The sequence below is a fragment of the Gymnogyps californianus genome, chromosome 14 (genome assembly GCF_018139145.2).
Source record: "Gymnogyps californianus isolate 813 chromosome 14, ASM1813914v2, whole genome shotgun sequence".
NCBI lineage: Eukaryota > Metazoa > Chordata > Aves > Accipitriformes > Cathartidae > Gymnogyps > Gymnogyps californianus.
In genome coordinates this window covers 13,666,182-13,681,097 of record NC_059484.1, presented here as the reverse complement: position 1 = coordinate 13,681,097, position 14,916 = coordinate 13,666,182, and the positions used below count along the sequence as shown (strand labels likewise).

Below are 14,916 nucleotides of genomic sequence, written 5' to 3'. Positions count from 1 at the left end.
ATATAGTTGGACTCTAACATATCTGATGAAGAATGCCTATAAGTAGCAATCACAAATAACCTGCTAGCCTGAACAGAACAGTGTAAATAACTTGCCACAGGACAGACTGATTTTATCTTCATTTCCAAAAGACCTTCTGATCACAATGATGCATTTTATGTTACATAACATGCACTATATGCCCATCTTGTCACACAGGTCCTCTCAGTGCAGGTGTGCCCACTGTCTCCAAGAAAACACTACTAATGCTTGAAATACGTCAAGCTTGAATAATCCATTCCTTTTTGAGGCTTTGCTCCATTCCAGCTTTCTTAGCAGGTTGTTCGGAGCCTTGAACAGTTGAGTTTTGAGTATCTGCATGGAGGAGATTCCACAGCTTCTCTGTGAAATCTGTTCCACTATTTGACTACCTTCTCTGTAATTTCCCCCCCCACCCAGTATCTAATCAGAATTTCCCTTGTTATAACGCGTATCCCTTGCCCTTTTGCAGGGCACCTCCCTGTCTTCCCTACAACCACCCAGTAGGGAGCTGAAAACAGCAATATGAAATTATTCTGCTGGGACAGTACAGTAAATAGTGTTGGCCATAGTTTTCTGTGGTTAAAGAGATTATTCTACTCTGATGACCTTGTAGCAGACAACATTAGATCTTAGAGAGGCAGACATAAAAGGGGTATCTCAGTTAGCTGCTTGCTGGAAGGCTGATGCTCCAGAATCGTTCCTCCATACAGCAGTGCTGAGTCAAACCCTGCTGAATCTTTGCATGCAAACAGCTAGAGAGCAGAGCACAGTAGAAAATGTGGCTCTGCTTTGAGTTTTTAGGAGGAGAAAGAGCCATTGCTTGATTGAGTCTCATATTCTGTGAGTTTAGGAAAGAGTTAAAATTATAATCACATTTCTAGTAGTACTCCTTTTAAAATAATCAAATTATGATGGAAGTCTTGCTTGGGCAAAGACTTCCAGTTCGAAACGCTACTGCCATGTCTTCTTACCCTCCCTCTCCTCAAAATCTCAGTACACTACCTTTATTAAGTCACATTTACAGGATAAAATTTTACATTATTTACATTAAAACAGGATAAATTTTGATGGATTAGGTTTTCCCCAATATCTCGTTACCTACTCTTTTTTGTTGGATAATGTCTCTTCTGATTCAGAATACACCAAATAATACCCTAAAAAAGCATTCGTGTAACCATGGCTGTTTCGGCAAACAAAAAAGCCATTCAGCTGCTTGGCACTGATCTCATGTTGGCGTGTTATACAGCCTCGAAACAGCCAGTGAAGATCTCCGCTGCCTGCAGCTATTTCCAAATGTTAGCTAGAACTGGTGCTGTTTAACAAAAAAGTTCCTTTTCGGTTATTTCAAATTAGTTAACATAAAATTTGATCCAAACCAAATTCTCAACCCTAAAGTAATTGTTTTTCCAATCAGTCTCTTGACGTTAAAGGAGAAACGTACACTAGTCAATAAAGAATTCTGATACATTTTTTTTTATTATTTCCATGTACTTCATCATTTGTCCAACAACTGTTCATTAAGTCACAGATCTATTTTCACTGAATTTTCCACTTCAGGTGTCAGAAAAAACTAGTTTGTCTAAGTCATGTTTTAAAATGCTCAACATAATCCAAAAAGGAAAGAACTGCCATATTTTTTTACATTTGTTTTCACATTTACATTATTATTTATGTCCCATCTCTGCTGTCCCCTTACATTTCTGTTGCTCAGACAGTCCCAAGCTGAGGCTGCACAAGTGCCTGCTTCTCCTTGTATTGTACCCGGTATTGTGTCGCATTGGCTCCTTCTCCTGACACCAGCCACGCAGTCCTGCTGCTGGCAGGTGCAGTATGTCTGCTGCGATGGACTGGCTGCCTACCACAGTTCCTTGGTATTCCTTTTTCCCTCCTGCTTGAATCTTCTGTTGTAGACCTTATTTCACTGGAATCAACCTTTATAATGCATAGACCGTGGAAAACAACCACGCCTGAGAGAAAAAAGGCTACGACTATCCATGAAAGTACAGAACGTATAGAAAGGAAAACATAAAGACAACTTACCTGGTCACCCGAAAAGTTGCATATCAGCCATGCTATGCGGACAGACCCAGGACTAGATGTCGTGGTTGGTGGATGTCCTACTGCGCCAAGCACTGCACAGATCTGAAGGCAACTACAGTTCCTAGAAAAGCTTACAATCACACTTTACACAGACACATGACATCATTGCCTTTTAATGACTTCCTCAAAGTTTCTGTCGTATCTTTTCAAGCTACTACACCCCTGAACTCTGGCTGCCTGTTCTTTGCTCACCTCCTGCTGCTGGTAGCCTAGGAGAGGTGCTTTGTGTCTATTCAGAGCCCAGAGTTCAACTCCTCACCTTTCACTGCTGCTGTGGAAACTTTATGAGGGTTTAGGCAAAGGCGACGGGGGTGTGTTTCCAAGCAGGAGCTGGCTGTCCCCTCCCAGACAAGTCATGTGAAGCCAGTGCCATGTCACTGTTAGTACTGGCAGTGTTCCCTGTGCATATGCGCGTGCTGTCACTCAGTTAAGCATTTGGAATACATCTCTGCAGGTAAGAATTTTTCATCAGGAGTTAACGGCTGTATCTGAGAACAAAAAAGCCACCTACACCTTAAAGATAAGTAGTTTTTATAATGCGCTAACTCATGTTTCGAGCACAAAATAGCTAGTGCCAGTGCAACTTAATGGGTCAAAGGTGTATTTGTTAAAAGCAATAAAGGTTACCGTGGAATTTGGCAAAAACCCAGCAGTCCAGTTTTCGTTGTGTTGTACTAAGGGTATAAATTACACCAACACTGTTGCTACATAGTTTCCTCAACCAGTTACAAGTATTGGTTCCATCTGTAAGGACAAGATGCAAATAGGTTAGCATGTGCTTGGGCTCAGTTGTCTTTTAAATATGATGTTTACAGACCATAAAGTCTGTAATTATGGTATTGCAGAGAGCAAGATGTAATTTGCAGTAGCACTGGTCTTTATTATGCAAATGTAGCCCCAATCTATGTTACTTACCCAATATACAGTGCCCTATTATGAACTAAGCTCTGAGAATCGAGGGTGCTACTTGCCATAACTTTCCAAATTTATTTTTCCACACAAGGGAAACCAAGGAATATCACCTCTGCCTCACAGTTAGCCTTGTATGGCCATTCACAGGTGAAGCAACACACGCTCTTGTTTGGTAAGCAATATCTCCGGCTAGCAGGAGCTAGAGCTGCAGAGAGATCTGCAAGCAGGAATAATGGTGGTGCCTCGTTGTCTGCGCCTGGTTTCTTGTACCTACCACTACATCTGTATTTTTATCAATTAAATTTTTTCTGGAAGGAGAGTATTCCCAGAACTCCCCTCCCAGCCTCACGCTGTTTGTCCTCTTAGTGCAGCAAACATCTGCTGTTGCTTCATTTCAGATTTAAGACTGCTACTGTTTTCATTGACACTTTCTCTTGACTAATCCTAACTATTCCCTGGAAGGGAAAGAGTTTGTAATTCTTAGCCGCTGCTACTAGTTGTTATTTATCATAGACAGCAGACTCAACAGGGAGGAATGCGATTCCTTCAAACCATTTACACACGTGCAGAGGAGGAAGTGGAAATTGGCATTTCAAGAGGAGTGCCATATGAATGTTGTCCTGAGCCAATCTTTATTTGGACTTGAGCTTGCACTGGGAGGACTGTTCATCTGATCACCAAAAGTAGGTGACAAGCCAGTGAATTTCACAGACCTCAGTGTTTCTTTTTAACCGCTGTTCAATTCCGACGTGGGTTATCTCTGAAATATTTATACCCAATAGGAACAGGCAGCTCAGCATATTAGTCATAAGGATGTAAATGTAATTTACCTTCTGCTGCAAGTCTGTATCTAGCGCAGGTTGGCAGTAATCTAAAAGCTGCTTCTATCTGTTGGCTAGCCTCTGCCCTGCACTGGCGTCTTCACCACAAACGCTCCAACCTTAGTGCAATCTTTGCTGAGGCATGCAAGAAGTCTGATTTCTTCTCAGCAGAAAGGCTTTTTGAACAGACGCTTCATAAAATAACTTCTTTTTGTTTACTCTCCACAGTTTTTGTAATAGTCACTGTTTGTTTCGCTGTTTGGAAAAAACATTAGGAGAAAAACTATGAATTATCTTTCAGGATTGTACAAACCCACACTGATAGTTCCTCTAATGTCAAAGAGGAATCTGAACTTGGCGCGCCTCACCTAATCATTAATTTCCTGCATTCTGAACTATATTTCTAACCATCTGCCAGGGCACACGTGTGCCAGCACCTAGTAGTGCAGCGGTACGCTTTGGAAGCATCTGTGGAGCAATGGAAGGGTTAGGAAAATGGAAATGATGGCCTTGCTGTTACAGTTCAAACACATTCAGCAATAGTTGCATCTTTTAACTCTCAATTCATGTTTTAAGATTTCCATAAGTAAGTTTTCTACCATTTGTGGTGCTGTTAGTAAGCTCTAAAGGAAACACACAACCGTTTCAACAGGGCACAATCCAGGACATGCAGCTCAAGCTGACCAATGTGAAAATGTTGAGCTAAAGCCCTTTATTGCAACTTATGATGTAGTGGGTCTGCACACACAAACTGTTTTTTACTCTGGTCTTAACAGAACCGTATAGAGGGTGTGGAGACTCTTCAAGAACCTGCTTTGGAGTGCTGGACCTGGAAGAAAGTTTGGTAACTTCCAAATACAAGAACCATGGGACTTTTTTAAAGAGCGGGGTGCCTTTTCCAGCTATTCTTCATCTTTATTAGCCATGACCAAAATTAGCCATGATTGAAAAAACAAATTCTGATCTCCTTAAGCAAAATATGTTTCCAGCTCTTACCACAAGTGCTTGTAAACATCCTTGAATAGCTTTTTTTTTAAACTACATGCAAACTGTTAAACATTACAAGCATAATTTATCACAAGTGATTTATTTCCTGCAATACATTTTTTATTAGCAAGGCACACATATTTTTGGTGTCCTGAGAAGATTCATCCTCCCTTTTTCCCTGGATTCAACATATCTTCAAGCGCTGGGTTTATGAACAAGAAAAATGATGTATGTATTTTACTCTGAACTCTTTAGGAAAAAAATAATCTAACCTTATATTTACAGAGTGCCGTAATCTAACCTGCTGTATTTACCTGCTAACATGTACGTTTTCTTGCACGAAATCCCAAACTCAAGTGACCACGGGAAGAAAGGTGATTACTTTCTGCCAATCTAGCATATTGCATAATATATACATTACCCAACACAAGAAACTGCAGAGCTGAGAAGGCAAAATGGTAAATATCTATCATCTATGAAGATAAACTTTGAATCAAAATAATGTTCAATAATGGGATGTCGTAAGACGCTGACAGCACCAAGGTCACTCGATAGAGAGCAGTACTCAGAAAAACCTCTTCTTTTCTAAGTTATGTTTCTGCTGACGTATGAACATTAAACCTGAGACACTGAACTATGTCTGAAGTGTAAAAGATACCAAGATTTGTTTTTTCCAGATACTTGTATCAAAATGGTAGGCAAGTTGCTGAGATTCAGTGGAAGACTCCCAAATGGTGGGCAGATAACAATTCTGCAGCAGTACCAGAACTGCAGTATTTTATAACAGATGCAACCCTGACCAGAAGGCTGGCAGTCTAAACGAAAGGAAATGCTATCTAAGCTTAATTATTAGTAGACAAGCTTCCAAATAAATTCAGTATCTGCTGTCAGCATCAGCCAGCAAAGCAAGTGTTAGCAGCTATGTTACACAAGAAGTTACATTACGCTGTTTTACCGGATAAAAACTTCTGCCGCTAATATAATTTAAATAGCATTTCTGGAACAGGAGAAGTCAGCCTAAAAGTTTGCAGACATAGTAGGTACGTGAACAACGACTTCTAAGCTTCTGCAGGAAGAGGCAGAACCTCCTCAACTAATGAGCTTGCTACGTGCTAGAAGGTATGAGCAACACATGCCAGGACAGCAGCGTTTTGCCCTCGTGGCCTTGAAAAATACACCCTCATCCCGCTCTGCAGCCCTGCGCGCCCATGGCTGGGCCATGCAGCAAAGGCCTGTGAGTCCGCGGGGAGACTCATGCCTTGCAGCAGCCCAGGCCTGACGCAGGCCACAGCCTAAGGGTCTCTGCTGTGACCCACTCCTCTCCCTTTGGGGAGGGAGGGGCGGACGCTATTTCTTTTGGGGACTTTCAGCCAGGGCCTGGCACTGTCCCTGTCCCAGGGGACCTGGCTGCGGGGTTGCTGTGTGCCGCCACACACCGGCCTGCTGGAAGTCCACGGAGCCCATGGCCGCCCAGCCTCGAGTCCCCTGTTCCCTCAGGGAGAGGAGGGCACCTAACTCCCTTATCCCTCCCCCCGCCCGCGCACTTTGGACTCGCCCGCCGCTCCCAGCGCAGGCAGCCCGGGCGAGTCCATTAGCCGCACTGGGGGGGGGGGAGGGAAGGGGGGAGCGAGACGACGGATCACAGGGCCAGCGGCTTTGCGCAGGCGCACTCCGGGCAGAACCCCGCGTGGCGTTCCGCCTCCCCCGCCCCCTCCCTTTCCCCTCCCCTCCGTGGGAGCGCGCGCGGCCGCGAGACAGGCGCGCGCAGCAACGTACCCCGCCGCGCGCCCCTGCGGCTTTGCCATATCTCTCGCGAGAGCAAAGCGGCAACCCGGAAGTCCCGCCCCTCCCGGAGGCCGCATCGCGCCTGCGCGGAGGCGAGCGGCCCCGGCCCCGGCTTCCGGGCAGGTAGCGTGGGGGCAGGGAAGGCGATGGGGAGCGCCGGAGCAGACGAGTCGCGGGGGGGACTGAGGGCTAGAGCGGCCGGGCGGCCCGGCTCCCGGAGCGCGAGCGGCGGGGCCCGGCGGCGGCGCGCGAGCAGGTGCGGGCGGGGCGGCCCCGGGCGCTGTGCGGGACCCCCCGGCTGAGGGGACGGCGGGGGAGGGGCGGGGAGAGCCCTCCCGCTTCCCGACCGCGATGAGCCACGGCCGGGCGGCCCCGGCCCTGCGTGGGGCTGGCGGCGGCGGCGGGGCGGGCCCGGCCCGGCCCTGGGGCAGCGGGGCCTTTGTCGGCGGGCTGAGGGGGGGGGGACACCCCGCGGGGCGGGCTGAGCTGTGGCGGTTGGGTTAAGTGCCGCCGACCGCCGCAGGCAGCCCCAGGTAACGGGGCGCGCAGGGCCCGGCCGTTGGCTGGAGCGCTTGAGCCCCGCTTGTGGAAACCTGGGGTCGTTTTGCCCGTGTTCTTGCAGGAAATGGTAAACACGCGGTGGCTTGTCCTAGGGGCAGCACACTGGAACTGCCGCTAGCGTAAGCTGAGATGCCATACTTCAGTCTTTCCTGAATTACACCAGAGAAGCTCATGCCTATAAATGTAGTCTGTAAAGCATTCTGTTACTGTTTTTAAAAGCTATTGCAATAGCTGAATGTTAAATGGGAGGATTCCCTGCTTGTACATCTTATGCCCAAAGTTTCAGAGCTTATGGCAGGGGAAGAAGAAAGACAGGGAGAATGACTCTTTTTGTAAATGACTGTTAACTGTGCGTCCACTCTTGTAACCTGAACAGATGCTCTAGATTTTCTTCTCATTCAGCATGTTTACAGGAAGTGATAAAAAACTTGGCGTAAACTTTAAACGGGCTATTTGAAGCTGAAAATGGAAGTGTGACTGATTCCAACAGAGCATTCATTCTTATATGTAGATCTTTCTTCATATAAGGCGTTATTTATTTATCTGTTTAACACAGCACACTGATAAGATCACACAGCTTGCAATTCTGCGCTGTCATCTGAATTCAACATCAGCTGTCTTTACTCTGGTCCCTGCAAGATGCCAGCAGCCCTTGCAGAGAACAGCCAGGTTATCTGTGAAGTATGGGCGAACAATCTGGAAGAAGAGATGAGGAAAATTCGAGAGATTGTTCTAAGTTACAGCTACATTGCAATGGTAAATATTTTATACTTGACCTAATTGCCTTAGTCAAGGGATTTTTTTGGGTGGGGGAATAAGTTGATTCTTGAGTGAGAAATGATTTCCCCCTATCCCCAGTCCTAGTAGTTAAGTGGTGAAAAATTAGAAAGCTGTTCAGTAGAAGCTTTCCAGAATTTAATACAAGTAGCATTGAGTGTGGATTGAATGAAAGATGGGGAAGAGAGAGACCACTTTAAAAACCTGAATTCATTTAATATTTAGCTATTCATAATGTATTAGTTTGTGCAACAGAAAAATGAAACAAGTCAGATGTACAATTGGGTTTAAATCTTTAGTTTTCCACCGGTGTATTTGTCCTTTGAATGTTTTTCTCCGTTTGGTTATGGAAGATGCCATGGTTCTGTAGGACAAAAGGCCTGCAAGTGACAACTAGTCAGCTGGGCTGCCTCCTGTTTAACAAGGTCAGATGTTGATTCTTAGGGAAGAAGAATACTCTGGCTGTAGGTATGACAGTGTGTTCAGAAAGTTTTATTTAAGACGACCAGAATCTCCCCAAGGTGGGAGGAATCTCTTCCTGCTCTTAAAAGTCTGTATCTGCTTGGCAGGAGCCAGTTATTTACATAAATAACTGGTTTTAGTTATGATATTGTAAGTTATGCTAACTTTGCTTAGGAACGCTAAACTTCAAGATATGAAAAATCCTTAATAAAAGCGTGGCATAAAAACACGTGCCCCTGCAGAGCGTGTAGTATTTCAGTGTAGAACGCAGATATGTAAGTGAACATGACTTTTTGTTATCATAGGTCAATGGGAAATGAGCTTTCTTGCTTCTGTTTGATCTCATTGAAAGTGTGCTTATGACCTGTTTTAGCGGCTGTGCTGTAAGAGTGGACACAAAAAGATCTTGGGCAAGGGAGAAATTTTGTTAGATACACAGCACTGGATTCTTCATGAAAGTTTTTGTATACGCTCTAGTCAGTAGAAGTTACATGAACTAATCTGAGAGTAAAAATAGTATGGAAGTTTGGGTTTCAGCACACAATCACTGGCTAAGTAAAACGTTTTTCATCTGATCGATGGTTGCTGTGTTAAGATCTGTTTTGATTGGCAGTAGTTTTCGTTAATGTAGGTATCGGCTGTTCCTCAAAAACAGTGAACGTTATCGCTATCTGGACTATCGGATGAAGATGGTCAGAGTGCTAAATTTAACTTTTATTTAGAACATGAAAGAATACTGAATAAATTTTAAAAAAGTCCGTTTTGGTAGATTTAGGGAAAATGAGAGAGTTAGTCCTTCGCGCGAGAGAGATGTTTAGGTTATACAGTAGTGCATATTGGATGACTTTATAACATTTTTGTTTTGGAATAAAACAAAACTGTAAGAAGGGATACCTGTAATAAATGAATTAATGCAATAGTTAACAAATTGTGTAGGGTTTTTTAGTGTCTGACTTGTAGCAGTTTAAAAGCTGTATGAATACAGAAAAGGAGAAAAAAAAAAAAGTGATTTTTTAACAGAAGAATTCACAGAATGCAGTGCTGAGACCTGCAAGTGTGGAACTGAATAGACTCCTAATAGAGTGATGATAATGACTCCTAACAGAGTAAGTGGTGAAATAAGATTTTTCCCTTCTCTCCTAGGACACAGAGTTTCCTGGAGTTGTTGTAAGGCCAATTGGTGAATTCCGCAGTTCCATAGACTATCAATATCAGCTCCTTCGGTGTAATGTTGACCTTCTGAAAATTATCCAGCTGGGCCTGACTTTCACAAATGAGAAAGGAGAATATCCTTCTGGCATCAACACCTGGCAGTTTAACTTTAAATTCAACCTTACGTGAGTCTCTTGAGCTAGGGAATAATTGCCTGTTCTCTTCTGCTGAAGTGCTGCTTTCCTTTGGCAAATGCAGGTGTCCGTATGTTCATCATCGCTGGCTGGTTCTGAGCAATAAAAATTCAGATTCTAACACAGATTATGTGGGAACCTACTTTGGCATGACAGGAGTTTGCAGTATTTCTGAAGTCAAAGCCATGCTAAAGTTCTATCCTTAATACCCTTTCCCTTGATAAATAGCCTATCGCCAGTAATTTTATGTGCCTTAAACTTTTTCTCTGGAACAATGTTTTAGTCTGAAACTTTATACATTTTTATATATATAGATATATAAAAAAATCCATCTTTATGCTAAAAATAAATGGAGGTGCTGTTTTCAGTGAAAAGGAAAATACCTCTTTACAAATCTATGCTAAAATATAAACTGGGATCTAAAAAAAATGTTGGTGTAATCGTCACACCTGTTCAGGAGAATGAATCTTGTTAAATGGAGCGTGGCAGTTTTCTTGTCTCCTCCATACTGCAATATCCTGGGTTACAGTTGGAACAAGTTTCCTTATCCCTTCCCCTGTAATTGTAAAGACAAACTCAGCATAATTACCACTAAAGCTGCCTGTAAATAAAGAGAGGGTTTATCTGGCAAAAACACACATTTCTAGGAAATTGGTCAGTATTTCTATGGAACTGTCATTGGAAAACATTAGAAAAATTCATAGCTCGTATGTGCAGATCAGACAGTTCTTGAACCCAAAAGTTGCAATATTTACTTCCACAAATTTGTGAGCCTCGTAGAAGTATTGAATCAGAGTGAACTGGTTTTCACAGTGTGATCACTTCGACTCAATTATCATATTTGGCATGAATTTTGCTGTGTGTGTTGTCATGTCCTTCCCTCCCCCCACCCTCAAATGAAACAAACTAGTATAGAAGTCAGGTTCCTGCTCAGCTCTCCCACCAAGCGTATCATCACTCATCCCTGTCCTCCTTCATTAGTCAAGTATTATGCAATTTTGTTTACTCCCGGAGATGGAACAGGAGATGATGATAAGGCGTTACGTGCTGTGAAGTGAAAAAGAAAAATGTAGACAGGAATGATGCTCAGTGCTTTAGAGTTGCGTGTCTTCCTATTTGGGGAACTCCCCTTTTCTCCGTGCTCTCATCTGTGGCACTTCCATTCGCCTTGCAGAAGTGACATTTTTCAAAACGTCATTCAGTTCTATGGAGGGGGAATCTTTGGAATTTGCACTAGCAGCAGAATTATTAACTAGTTATGATCGCAGAATAGCTTGTTACGGATGTAGGAGGCTGCAGTAGTGGTATTAAAACTGATTCAATTTGAATTTTCTAGAGACACAAATGTGGAACCCAGAGATAGCCTACTGGTCACTCAAGTTTTTGAAATACAGTGTGGGGAGCATTTTTCTAAAGTGAGCCTGACTTGGTAGCACCTTGAGTGCAAAGCTGCTTTTCTCCTTCAGGGAGGACATGTACTCTCAGGATTCCATAGACCTCCTTGCCAGCTCTGGGCTGCAGTTCCAGAAGCATGAAGAAGAAGGGATCGACACCCTGCATTTTGCCGAGTTGCTTATGACATCTGGGGTCGTCCTTAGTGACAGTGTGAAATGGCTGTCCTTCCACAGGTAGGTCTGAGATGGTCACTGATGCTGTGCAGTGAGAAATCTCTTTTTGATTGAAATACTGCTGCTTTTGTCCATGGAGACTGACACAGATTTTAAGGAGAAGAATTAGCAGCTCTGCAGTTCTTAAAATAAGCTTAAAGATACGAAGGCCAAGTTTACGAAGTAAGGACACTTGGCGCTTCATTTTGTACTAGCACTTACTGTGGTGTGAATTTTGTGTATGCGTTGCTTGCCAGTCCTTTTGCTGTTACAGTCTTCCTCTATGGAAGAAGTTATTAACAAGTTAAAATGTGATTTCTACACTTAGTAACTTGTGTGCATTGTAAAGTAAGGTTTTTGTTTCTTCCTTACAGTGTTGGTGGTGGTCTCATCTTCCATCTTGTGTTTACGTAGGGGAAGAAATCTGTGTAGTTAAGATGTCTTTCTTGTAGCGTTTCAGGAAACTTGATTACAAAGCCTCTGGTCCTTGATATCATCACAAGTGAAAGGACTTGAGGGAGAAGGAGGTGGTGGCAACAGATACCTATGGGGTTTCCTACTTTTCCGTGTTGCCCATAGCTACAGAAACTTGCAGTGTTGGGAAGAAAAAATATGTTCTTCCCAATGGCTTAGCTGTTCCGCAAGAGGTTAGCGGAGGCACCCAGGGAGCATTCAGAAGTCCTACATTGACATGTATGATCAGGATGAATTCTGGCTCTGATCCAGAGGAGTGTTATGAATGTCAGAAAATGTTAAGGTTTGAAAGCTACAGCATGTAAAACTCTTGTGAAAAATGAGATATTGGTACCGACTGAGTATAAGTGTTGCCTGCTTACCTGGTTTCTGTATGTTTTTGTTTTCAGTGGTTATGACTTTGGCTACATGGTGAAGTTGTTGACAGATTCCAGGTTACCAGAAGAGGAACATGAATTTTTCCATATCTTGAACCTTTTCTTCCCGTCTATCTATGATGTAAAGTACTTAATGAAGAGCTGCAAAAACCTCAAGGTACTTGTATCTCCCCAGCAAGCAAGTGATGGATGGGCATCAACACTGTCAACGTACAGTAAGCCAAGTGACAGAACTGCTGCATATATCAAGTCTTAAAACTGGAACGTGTATAAAAGCTAGTAGTCACACATAAGCACCTATGACTAAGTTTGTATCTAACAGACACTGCCTCCCCAGTTTTAGACTTATCAATATGTATATTATATAGGGGACATTCCCATAACCTTCTGGTTTGCGTATCAGTAATTTCAGAGGCTAATTATAATTCAGCATGCTTATCTTCCCTATGCAAGGTGGAGTATTTCTTCTTACATGAACTACTACATGACTTGATTAACTGGTAGACACTCAGAGGGTTGACAGTAATTTACTGAATCACAGCCTTGTTTGAGGAAAGGGAAATGTCCAGCATTTATAACCTATGAATGTACCCACAGTCATCTCAAGTATCTGCAGCAGGAAAGCAAGGTACCTCAATTTGAGAAGAGTATGCATTATTGAACAGTATTTACCACTGTGTTTCACTCACAGTTGGTGTACGTGTACTGCTGGAATCTGCATTGATTTGTCATAGCCAGTGTTTGCCCTCACGTTTTGGAGAAGCATGGCAATTTTGGTAAGAGATGGATCTTCCAAAATAAAATCTGTTCTGTTCTCATTGCAGGGCGGCCTTCAAGAAGTGGCAGATCAGCTGGATTTGCAGCGAATTGGACGACAACACCAGGCAGGATCGGACTCTCTTCTCACGGGAATGGCGTTCTTCAGAATGAAAGAGGTACTGCGGTATTCTTCTTTATGGTTCTTCTTTCTCCGGTTCCTATCCATAAATGTCAACATGCACAATGTGTTTTTTGTGGCCATCACACTTCAAACTGTCAATAATAGGAATTGTTGATATTGGCACAGACTTCTTCTGTTTACTCCTCTTTCATGTGCTTATTTTAATTCACACCGCATCTTAGAGGTGGCTGACTTCAAATGAGCTGTTTAATTAACATTGGGTGCTTTCTGATTTAGAGGCACAATTAAACAATACCTGTTTCTTCCCCCTCTTCTTTTAATCTGCAGTTGTTTTTTGAGGATACAATTGATGATGCAAAGTATTGTGGGCGGCTGTATGGCCTCGGCACAGGAGTGGCTCAGAAACAAAATGAAGATGTGGACTCGGCCCAAGAGAAAATGAGCATTTTGGCTATTATCAACAACATGCAGCCGTGATAAGCGGTACCCCTCAGCAGAACGTGGTTACCATATTGGCAGCTGCTGTCCTCAACCATTTTCCCTAATAGTGTCTCAAACAAAAGGCATCTACAGTGTACAGCCTGCAGAAGGCCTGCAGTTTTGCTGAAGAGCTGCATCTTCATTTGAAACCCAGAAGAAGAGTGTTGACTGAATTCCTAATGCCAGCATTTGTGGTTTGCCATCTTTTTAATACCAAGGGCAAAAGACAGAACCTACTGTGTATACCTCTGTTTTTTTTCCTCTTTATACTGTACAGAATCTGCAAGGAAGACTTAACGGTAGAATATTCAGTAGAGCTAAGGGTCTGGAAATCCAGTGAAAACGGACACAGACATGCACACAAATTTGCAAAATGTGCTTTATAAAGCTTATTTTAAAACTTCTGCATGTTGTGAGGGTGACTGACTGCTTCACCTCATGTTTTGCTTATTTTATCTTTGTGTAGTCTGTGGAAATTGCTCCCTTTGATCACTGCAGAGGTTTGAGAACGGATAACATTAAAAATGATCCTTGCAGCTAAAAATATTCAGAGATTTGCTTTAACAACAATGGGAATGGATATTACTGGAGCTGATTTGATCAGCTCTCCGTAGTTTCTAATTCTGTATGGTACAGGTTTGACCCATACTGAGCCTCAGCTTAGTTCTTATGGGTAATAATAAACTGTTCTGGAAATAGATTAAGAGGCCTAAAAGTTCACCTTTGACAGGGGATTGGACTAATACTCTGACTTCAGTTTTCTCTTTAACTTAACCTACAAATTTTATTCTTCTCCTTGCAAACAAGTAGTTCAGCAGATGGATAAATACTTGTTCCTCTTCTCCCCCCTGCTTCTGCAGCCCCTGATTTTACTATATGCTTAACAACAGCCAAAGCAACAGCTCCATTTATCTTCATTATAAACATCTGAAAAGTAGTGTCAGAGGATGTGATAAGAACTTGGGATTCTGACTTTTTTAAAAATGAGCTGTTCTATAGTATCTTTTTTTTTTCCCCCAACAGCTCTGTAATGACATTTCTTAAAAAAAAAAAATAAAACCCCTTTTGGACATGGCAAACTTAAATTTTAAGACTTTGTCTTGCATTTTAAACAAGCTTAAACAATCCATTATTAGGAGTTGAGGTTTAAGAGCTGGTATTTAAAATGCTTGTAAATACTACTTGTTTTTAATTTTTGTAAAATAAATTTTTTTAAACCAGGCCTTGTTTTGGATTTTCCATCAAGCACTAAAATTCCCAAAGTTCAGGCTTTGGAATCTGAATTTGAGTGATACATGCTCAGAG

The 14,916-nt window shown here is 42.8% G+C and overlaps 1 protein-coding gene across 1 annotated transcript; it reads left to right on the top strand.

The window, feature by feature from the left end:
* The first annotated feature begins 6,842 nt into the window (after positions 1-6,842).
* Positions 6,843-14,833, top strand: CNOT8 (CCR4-NOT transcription complex subunit 8). Its single transcript, XM_050905535.1, has 7 exons — positions 6,843-6,882; positions 7,744-7,943; positions 9,570-9,763; positions 11,239-11,400; positions 12,243-12,387; positions 13,055-13,165; positions 13,459-14,833. Exons 2-7 carry the CDS (start codon positions 7,827-7,829, stop codon positions 13,606-13,608), a joined length of 879 nt encoding a protein of 292 aa, XP_050761492.1. The 5' UTR covers positions 6,843-6,882; positions 7,744-7,826; the 3' UTR covers positions 13,609-14,833.
* Positions 14,834-14,916: the final 83 nt, after the last annotated feature.

What these genes read in the sequence shown, in the direction of transcription:
- CNOT8 (XM_050905535.1), top strand. Translation starts at nt 7,827, where the DNA reads ATGCCAGCAGCCCTTGCAGAGAACAGCCAGGTTATCTGTGAAGTATGG. An exon ending in GTTACAGCTACATTGCAATG is followed by an intron (nt 7,944 to 9,569) that starts GTAAATATTTTA and finishes CTTCTCTCCTAG; the next exon opens with GACACAGAGTTTCCTGGAGT. An exon ending in AGAGCTGCAAAAACCTCAAG is followed by an intron (nt 12,388 to 13,054) that starts GTACTTGTATCT and finishes TTCTCATTGCAG; the next exon opens with GGCGGCCTTCAAGAAGTGGC.